The 10008-nt window shown below is 43.5% G+C and overlaps 1 protein-coding gene across 2 annotated transcripts in view; it reads right to left on the bottom strand.

Moving 5' to 3' along the window:
- LOC115263428 (vitellogenin-3) overlaps positions 1 to 9797 on the bottom strand; it is a 54823-nt gene extending 45026 nt beyond the window's left edge. The window contains exons 1-7 of one of the 2 annotated variants that reach the window (XM_062859037.1): positions 9491 to 9797; positions 4747 to 4928; positions 2270 to 3452; positions 1763 to 2156; positions 1480 to 1699; positions 1186 to 1414; positions 139 to 1118 (exon numbers count right to left, since the gene is read on the bottom strand). In XM_062859037.1, coding sequence (XP_062715021.1) covers positions 139 to 1118; positions 1186 to 1414; positions 1480 to 1699; positions 1763 to 2156; positions 2270 to 3452; positions 4747 to 4928; positions 9491 to 9524 — 3222 coding nt within the window. In that variant the 5' untranslated portion in view covers positions 9525 to 9797. The remainder of the gene's footprint in view (positions 1 to 138; positions 1119 to 1185; positions 1415 to 1479; positions 1700 to 1762; positions 2157 to 2269; positions 3453 to 4746; positions 4929 to 9490) is intronic. The other variant, XM_062859038.1, reaches the window with a different exon arrangement.
- Positions 9798 to 10008: the final 211 nt, after the last annotated feature.

The raw sequence follows: 10008 nt of genomic DNA, 5'->3' as shown, positions 1-10008 counted from the left end.
TAAAATCGGTTTATGCCGCTTATGCATTGCGTTGTGCAAAGTTCTGTAGTAGATAAAATATAGCGACACGTCTCCTCCCCAGGGGACATTGGAAATTGATTATAATTGAGTTTAATTAAATTGAAAAAGAACACTCACCTTCCAGTTGGAACTGTTCCACTCTTGCCGGGTAAGCGAGAAGAAGAACTTGGCCGCGTTGTTGCTCTTGTAGTCGGTGTACTGCGAGGTGAGTTCCCATTTGTGCAGCACTTTGACCTCGTCGCGACTGCCTTCGCCTTCCGGCTTTGGGATGGTATGGGCCAGAATCAGATTGACTCGGAACACTTCGTTTTCCGGAACGTTCGGCTGCTTTGAGTAGTTCTCTTCGTCCCATTTGAACGTTCCTTGGAGACGAGTTTTCTGCTTGTTGGACACGAGGAGGGTCAAATGCTTATCGCGACCGATGTGTATCGTATTCAGCTGAATTAGGTTGATAACTCTGAGAACGTGGTTGACCAAGGAAAACGGTGCACCAGAAAGGACCTTGGCGTTGTCTAGCACATCCGTCTCCAACATAAACATGACGTTGTCTTTCGTATAATCCTCGTGAGCTCTGGCCATGAACTGAATACCCAAGTCCTCGAATGTGTATCCAAAACCGGCGATTTCCTCTTCCTTAGGTTCAAGTCGATCTCGCAACACCAGAGAATCCGTCGGAATGTTTCTCGTTCTACTCTTCAGCGATATTCCACTGGTTAAACCATCCGGTCGATAGAAAGCGTAGCTAATCGACTTGCTGGCAATGTCCCACACGATTTCATTGTTGATCGGTATGTACACCAGGAAGCCCTGCTCGCGAATTGTCGAGTACTCGATGTCCTCAATCGGATTGTAGCTTCGAATTTTGACTACGGCGTACGATGAGTACCGGAGATCCACCTGATTGCTACGAGCCACCTTGTCCATCATCATCTGCTGGGTGGTGTTTCCTCGGATCGTTGCCAGGACCGTGTTTTCGATCAGGATGTCCGCCGGAGTTCCGATGAGCGTCGGTAGGGCGTACTTGATCATGAAGGGCCGCCGAACGATTTGCATGTTGATGTGGCTGTCCCGGAGCAGGAAGTTGATTCGGTTGATCACTGTGGATGGAAGAAGAAAGGGTCGTATATAAAGTGAAACGCTTAGAGCGGGCGTGGCGATACTTACGGTCTCCATCGGTTAAATTGTGGAAGGTGGTTTGATTGAGATGGTACGACAGCACAGCCTTCCCTTCAAACTGGACGATGAACTCAAAGTGCAACGGAGTTGGATTCGAGGTGGGCATTTTCATCGATTTCAGAATGTTGGACAACCGATCGAGCTTCAGATAGCTGGAGTTGAGTTTGGTCAATCGATGAATAACGGCATCCGTTAGACCACGGGCTTTGATGTAGAGCTGTAGATGGATGGAAGGAATTAGAATGGTATGAGAAATTATTTGTTAAAACCGCCGAAACCTACCCCTAGCTGGCCGGTGAACCGTCCCAAAGCTTCGGTGTCGAATTTGATGTAAGCCATCATGGGTAGATCGGTTCGGTGGCTACCGATTAGCAAGGCTTGTAGCATCGATCCGATGTGGAACTTGCGATCCCTATAGTCGAACAGATAGTTTCCTGTAACCCAATACTTGGATGGCGGTGTCTTGGGAAGCTGTCGGGTCATGTAGGCAAGGAGTTGCTTCCTAGTGATGGTAATCATAACGATAGATAAATCGTAGGGATAAAAACACGATCGAAAAACTTACAAATGCTGATAGCACGGATAGGTCGTTTCCGATATACTGAGCACCGTCGTCCGGTAGAAATTGATCATGTGCGGATCGTTTTCGTTCTTGATCACACTGTACAGGCCCAGCAGCCGGCCGGGAGTCGGATTAGATACCAGCAGCATCGTAAAGGCAGCCACCCGCAACTGCAAAGGACTGGATGTCGAGTGGAAGATGGGCCAGTAGGTTTCATAGACCTGGTTCGGCCTAAGATGAGCCGTAGGCATTGTTGCCCACATGGCCAGGAAGCGGATGTCGGTGTTCTGAGGATAGTCTGCCTTGATGATCGGGTCCAAGTATTCGGCTACGTTTTCCAGCTGCAGATTTCCCAGTGCTTCCAAGTAGAGCATCTGTTGTTCGTATTCAAAACTGTCTGTGGAAAGAATGGGATTAGCATGTATCCTACCACCAGACATACCTGATAAGTTCTTGCTGAAACCAAGCCGTCTGACCGGGTTCCAGTTAGAATTACATTACTCAACTTACTCAAAAACATATCGAAGTAGATCTTGACGTACTTCTCGAAATTGTCAGCGGTCATTTTGCCAGCTATGAACGTGTTGTAAATCATAGTTGCGTAACTCAAAACCGCTGCATGTTTGATATCCGGACGGTCTGTTCCAAAGCTCAAGAAAACCTCACACTCCTTGACCACTTCGTACGACGGTTCGGACATGTAGAATGGCAAAGAAATCAACAGCTGCACTGCCGTAGCCGGGTTGACCTGCTGGTTAATGATCAAGTCTCGCGTGAGCAGTATCGTTGGCGAAGTTCCAGTACGAGGAATTATTTCCAGTAAAATGTTTCTTGCCGTCTCCTGGCGATAAGACGTTCCTAGATCAATCGATTCGAACAGCAACTTCAACGTTTCTAGATCCATCGTTCCCATCAACCGGATGATCTCCGACACAGTTTCATCGTATGGTTCTTTGAGCTTTAAATCCACCGATTCCAAGTTATCCGCCAAAGTGTTCAGCAGATCCGCCGTCTTTTTCACCAAGCTGTCCTTCGATTTGGGACTCCTTCCTCCGGTAGCCTCTTCATCTGGACTAACAAACAACATTGGACTGAATAGTAGTGACATTCCCTGAACAACGTTGAACACCTGATCCGGTCCGTCGATGGAATTGTGCGTTTCATACTTCAGTTGAATCTTGGTGTACAAGAATTGCGGATAATACGACTCGAACGTTCGTACGTTGGTTCGCATTGTTCCGTCCATTTCCAGTAGAATGTAACGATACGGTTCCACCTTCCTCAGCTTGTAGTTTGCTATCCTGGAAGTGATGGCTTGGTTCTGCTTGTCGGGAGTACAAATGTTCAACGGAATATTGCTCCTCGTCAGATAGATCGCGCCCGGATAAATATTGCAGCCACCCATGTCGTAAGTCTTGGAAATTTCAAACACATTGGATTTGTTAACCACGAAGTACTCGGTCGGACAGTTCCCGAAAATGCCTTGTTCGTCCACTACGTAAGCCCCGGGGCTGTCACCGTAAACCTGAAGAAGCGACGCCATCGCACGTTTAATGTTACCGGACCAGATGGGTTCGTTTTCTTTGAAAAGGACACTTAGGACGGAACTATCGTTGGCCAATGCTACCCGGAAGGGCTCCAGCAGGGCAGTCACGTTGCTCTGGTCCGGAAAATGGTAATCGTCCAAGGCGATCTGTGTTGATAATGGAGGGCGGAGAAAAACAGCGTTATCTTCTGTTATGTGAAGGAAACTTGTTAAGGAATAAAAGTATTGTAGCTGCCAGGTGGAGAGAGTATTTTGAGACTTAAATGATAAATGGAGAGAACATCATTGCGTCGCCGAACAGAGTTGGTATCGTTGACGATAAACTAGCTTTGGAGCCCACGATGCTAAATGAAAGAGCTGTAGAACATCAAGGCTATCCTAGATCAAGGCTACTGAAATCTCCCGGCTGAAGCCTCAGGAAGTACTTCACGCAAGACTTCACCGTACTCTGTTGAAGATATGGAATGAAAATGAAGACGAATTACCTGCTAACTGCTTGAAAGGCCTCATATGTCTCTTTATAGAAAGGTAAACAAGCTGGAGTGCGTCGATTACCGAGGAATAGCATTCGTCAGTTCAGCATACAAAATCGTGTCACGTATTCTATTCAAAAGATTGAGACCGCTGAAGGAGTTCTTTTTCAGCGAATACCCAGTTGGTTTTCTTGAGGGCCAATCAACGAGGGATCAAATGTTTAATGTGCGACAAATCCTGCATAAATTCTCTCAGTATAACTTGACACTTCTATTTATTGATTTCAAAACAACGTACATACGTTTCAGTGAAAATAAACAAGTTATGACAGATAATGATAGAACATGGCTTTCCGATGAAACTGATTAGGCTGATTCGTGCCACGCTAGGTGGGTCTAAATTAAGTGTTTGTGTTACGGATGAAATTTCGTCGTGCTTCGTGCTTCACATGGTTACAAATGCTCCTAGATTCTGCGAATGATATCATTGGAATTGACAGTCGAGCCGTGGAAGAGGCATTTGTGACTTTTGAAAGGGAGACAACAGGAATTTGCCACACAATCAGCACCAGCAAGTCGAAATACATGATCACTGGTAAACAGCGTGGGTCCATTAGTAATGTTGCTAGCGAAGTGGTGTTTGGTGGTTTTTTTTTAAATAATTGAACGTTTAAAGGATTCGATCAAGAAGTAAGTCAAACTACTAAAACATGGCAGGCTGCGCTGGGCTGGACAAGTCGCACGTATTCCGGAAAATCGACAAGCGAACATAATATCAGTAGTGAATCAGGGAGAGGCCGGTGACTCCGTGGCAGCTCGTGCAAACGATCTAATATCATAGCTGATCAATCCAAATTTGATTCATTTTTTGTACAGCTTTTTTGGCCAACTATTTATCATGTGTAATGGATCCTCTGTATACTAACACAATCACTATGAACACTATGACAACAACAAATTTTACTCACCTTAACGGCTAGGTTTTTAGGATCATACCGCTGCACGTGCAACCATCCGATCATCGTCCAGACGTAGTTGGACTGAGAATGCAGATCCGGAACCAGCGTGACATCAGCCTCCAATCGATATACGATTTCGCTCTTTGGTGGAAATATATCGAACCCATCGCCGCACTTGATGCAGACTGCAACTGATGCAGTGATGAATTGACGATCGTACATGCAAGAGAATAAAAACACGTTGAACTTTCATCTCAATACGACGCATCCATAATAACGATCAATTGAATTTGCAAATTTCGAAATTGAATTGAAAGATTCGTTCGCCGCGAAGCGCCAAGCAAGCACACTGTGTGTGATCCCGTCAGCAGTTGCCATTGGTTAGGGTCAATGGCAAATTGAGTTAGGAGAGCGTGTATGCTGCTCAGGCGCCAGCCCCCAGTTGCTTGAGTCAGAGAATCCCGCTGATAAGGCCGCGGCCGCAACGGCGGCAATGATCGAGAAGCGAACCTCACAACGCAACGCAACACCCTTATCACAATGACGAAACCGTGGGCACGCCGGCATCCCATGTGCATCGATGCTACTTCGTCACAGTTCTGTATGTTTCGGCGGGTATGCTTGTTCGCGACAAAAATTGGACAGATGATTGGGAAAATGGTGCTCCAGGGGAATTTGAATGATCCGGAACATCTCAAAACTATGTACTTAACAATGCTTATTGATCTTCGAAATGATGCAGAAAACATTAGCAATACACAATACTCATTGCAGCAGCAAAAAATAGTCTCAAGTATTGAACTGAAGTTTTGATTTCTGAGTTTGTCTGACATCTCAAAAGTATCTTGGAATGGCTTGTATGGGGAAAATGTGCTGATTTATGACTTGATGACGGCACGTTGGCACCCCTCCAGGAGGTCCTTCTGGGATTCCTCCAAGAAATTCTTCATTTCTCCACAATTTTGTCCCAGGACTCCTCCAGGATTTTTTTATGGGATTCTCAAGGAGTTCTTGATAATATTCTTCGTTATTTAGGATTATTTCAGAATCTTCTTTTGAGATACCTACTTTCTTCTAAGATTCCTGAAAGATTCCATCTGAGGAGGAAAACCAGAAGGAACTTGCTGGAGTATTTCCTCAAAGAAATCATGTGGAAACTTCATGAGGAATGCCATATATAACAACTGTAGGAGCAGGAGGATTTTCTCCAATTACCCACTAATAATCTCTTGGAGGATGTCCATAAGAAACATCTGACAGAATTCCACAAGGATGTGCAGGAATTCCAAACGGAACCTTTGAAGGAAACCAAAAGAGTTCCTAGATGAATCCTGGAAAGGTTTCCTAAAGAAATGCCGTAAGTAGTTTCTGAAAGAATTCCAGAAGAACTTCCCGGGAGAATCCCGGCAAGAGTTCCCAACGGAATCCCGGAAGAAATTAACGAAGGAATCCATGAAGGAGTTCCTAAAGCAATTCCAGATGCAATTCCTGACAGAAGCCCTGAAGAAATTAATGGAGTTCTTGAAGCAATCCCCGAAGTAGTTCCAGAAAGAATCCCGGAAAAGTTTTTGGAGGAATACTGAAAGAAGTCCTTGTAGGATTCCTGGAAGGCTTCGAAAGAATTACTGGAGACGTCCCAGAAGGCCGGGGCCCGTGGCGCAATTGGTCACACGTTTGCTTCATAAGCAGATGATCATGGGTTCGATCCCAGCCCCGGCACTTTCGTCAGTTGTTCTTTCCCCCTGAGATAGGCTGACCAGATTTGTCCCGTTTGAATACGGGACACATTTCGGAAACTCAACAAAAGCAAATCAATGTCCAAAAACAGAACTGCATGATGTAAATAATGCTATTTCAGCTAGAAAGAACGAATAATTGAGTCAAAAACGTTAACTATGCTCCAGTGACGAGTGTTTGAAAATTTTGTTGTCCCGTTAAATACGGAACGGATGGTCAGCCTACCATGAAAGCAGCTGAAACTGACCCTCTTCGTTAGAAAGTGGATACGTCCGTAAACAAGAATGAGGGTGCATGGCTCAAACGGACCCGGAAACTTGGACATCGGCGAACGGCAACCCATAATGGACCCCCAATCGGGCTGGAAACAGGTACAACCAACAGCCACACATCAGCATCCTCGTGTTCATCATACCATGATAGCGTAGAAAGTGAAAGCAGCGCAACGGCAACCAGTTCGATATAGTAGAATAAGAATAGAATACATTTAGGCGCTGTACGAAGTGTAAGTACAGCTTCCAATTGGAATCGCTCACGCAGTGCCCCAGTGGACAAAAAGAGCTGTAAATTAGGTTAAGTGATCGAAGAATAAAAAAAATCTTAGAAGGAGCTGTGGAAGGAGTGAAGTCGCATGAAATTCCAGGAAGGAATCCCAGACGGAAGGTGTTTCTATAGGAGCTTCCTGAAGAAATCGCCGAGAGAACTCCTGGAGGAAAATTGAACATGTTGAACTTTTTCATCCAAGTCAAACGAAATCGTCTCACTTGCCCCGTCTAAACCCGCGATTCATGTGAGCTGAATTTAACCCTTTATAAGGCCGAGAGAACCAGGCACGGAATCCACTCGTTCTTCATTGGAATATAAAGTACATGTGGTGTAATGAACAAAAACGATTTTATTTTCAAAAATTCTATGGTCGATTTTGTATGAAAAAAAAATGGTCTAAATTTTAACTTTTTGTCAACAAAGTTTAAAATGTTATTTTGTGATGCGTTTATCAATCATGCTGATTTTTTCACAGGTTATTGCCCTAATATTCATAAATTACTTATGTGGATTTGAACTCGATTGGTCAACTATTTTGGACGATATGGCAATTTCAGTACATGTCCATTTATTATAGTACATTTTTTCAAAAGGCTGAGTTTCTAAAAGAAATGAAGCAATCAAGTTGAAATTTTGTCCACAAGTAAAAGGAACATAGGCCTTTCATTCCCCATCATTCGATTTTCAATTCGCTCACCATAACAGAATTTTGAGCTTATAAACCTTCATGCACTCAAAAATGGCAGTTTTTGGAGACACATTTTGTTCTAAAAAAAGCCCATTTATATTTGTTATGGCTCAAAAAAATCATGAGTGTTCACAAAGGCCTAATGTGTCTATCAGTTAAAACAGAAGTTGTAAAAATTTTCTAAACGAACAGAAAAAAATATATGTATAAGGTGGCAATATAGTTGCCACTGCCTTATAAAGGGTTAAGTCATCTGTCAGTGAGATGAATTCAATTCAGTTTGCTTACGCTCCGCACGAGTTGAACAATGTAAACACTTGCTTCAACTGAGATGCATTCAAGAGCATTCAAGTGAATACTCAAGTCATTTGCTCAGTCTAAACACATCATTCCATTGGATTGGACATCTTTGAGAAGTTAGCAAGTGAATTGCTCGTTTCAGTTAAACAATGTAAACCAGGCATGAGGGATCACGGAAGGAAATTCTAGAAGAATTCTAGAATAAATTTGTGGAGAAACCACGGAAGGAATTCCCGGAAAAGGCTGGTAATCTTAGAAAAAAATTCTGGAGGAATCTCAGAAAAGATTTCTACAGACATTTCTGAAGGAATTTTAAAGAAATGTAGGAACTCCTAAAGTAATCTTAAATTGCCATTAGACTGTTTTCTATGATGATAAATATTTGGGCAAACATGCCCAACACAACGTGAATCATGGAAACCTTGGATAAATGTCGGACAAATATATTGCGGATTTTTAGAAAATTTTCCACTCTGCGGTAGGCGCCGAGTTCTACCGCAGCTGTCAAAGTCCTACCGCAGCCATGAAAATGATCGTATCATTGAAAAGTTTGGTCAAATCAAAGCATGCTTGCAAAGTGAAATGTTCTGAAAAGCAACAACAAACAATGATCATCGGCGTCGTATCCAAGGCTTGATCCAAGGTATCGTTGGACTGATTGATGATACATTGGTGAAAATCATCAGTCTGACAGCTGCGGTAGCTTTTCAATCTTCCGAAAGTGGAAAATTTTCTTCTAATTAGCAATATTTGCCCGTCTAATGGACACTTTAGATGCTTCGTAAGAAATCCCAGAAAAAAATCTCTGGAAGAATCTCGGGAGTACTTGGACGAATCATAGACGGAACCTCTTTAGGTATCTCAAGAGAAATTCTTGGTTACGAGTGTAGACCTAAGGTTCTGAACTCCTGGGTAGTTTGGTTGATCTTGCATACGAAAAGGTTCATAGAACCTCATAGATAACGCAATGTTATGGTTTATTGCGGAAAGCAATTACAAAAGGATTCAATTAACCAATTGGGTTCAGGAAACTTACTAGCATACACTGAAAAAAAAGGTTTTAACTCGGTAATCCCGGTTAATCAACACTCAATACCCACTCCCACGTCCAGACTTTGTCGCGAACAAGCTTTGCACGTTTGAGAAGACCACTGATAACGAACGTATAGCATACATATATATGTATGTTGTGACTGAGTCCTGATGCCTGGTCCAAATTCTTGGCTTCTGTTTTGAAGTTTTCGTTGGACGATAGAGGCAATATAACTGTGAGCAAGCACTATAAAGTGTACTGTCTAGGCACTGATAACAACGAGTACAGCTGCTGCACGACGGAGGATGGCGCTTCCTTTTGAAGGAAATATTTTTCGTATGATGTCATTTCCGATTTTGGCGTATAAATCTCGTTCATTTTCGACATTTCTTCGATCACACGCGATTTTCAGTACACAGATCTAAATACGACATTGAAGGTATACTAACATGCAACAACCACTATCCACAATTTAGCCTCCATGACTTTGGAGGTTCCACTTAGCACCTTGACGGGCTGGATCTTGTTTCTAATCACTCAAGAATCACTGAAGTCACACCTCTCCATGGAAAGATCGTTGATCACCAAGTTAACAGTTCACGACTAATAGAATCCTTCTTCTCTGCCACCAATCAACCAGGCAGTATCCTTATCTTGATCCTTGTTCACACAGCACTATTCACACTTCACTTGACCCCTTCTTCCAGAGCTAGTTCAGAGAGACGACCGATCGCGCCGACGACGAGACGATGACTGAGTAGATCGCTCCCTAGGGAGCACTATTTATTCTGTTACAGTAGACTGTCGTTCGGGCACAGATTTGAGATTCAAATTTTTCTCCCTGTCCGTCCACTGTAGACCTACAGAGGGAATGTGAGAGTGCCTCTCGTTAGAATTTCAAATTTTCTGTTCTGAGAACTTTCTGTAAAGAGAGGACGAAGAAGTTTTGCGCTAGGCAAATACGGAT

The sequence above is a fragment of the Aedes albopictus genome, chromosome 3, assembly GCF_035046485.1.
Source record: "Aedes albopictus strain Foshan chromosome 3, AalbF5, whole genome shotgun sequence".
Taxonomy (NCBI): domain Eukaryota; kingdom Metazoa; phylum Arthropoda; class Insecta; order Diptera; family Culicidae; genus Aedes; species Aedes albopictus.
This window is presented reverse-complemented; position numbering and strand designations above follow the sequence as displayed.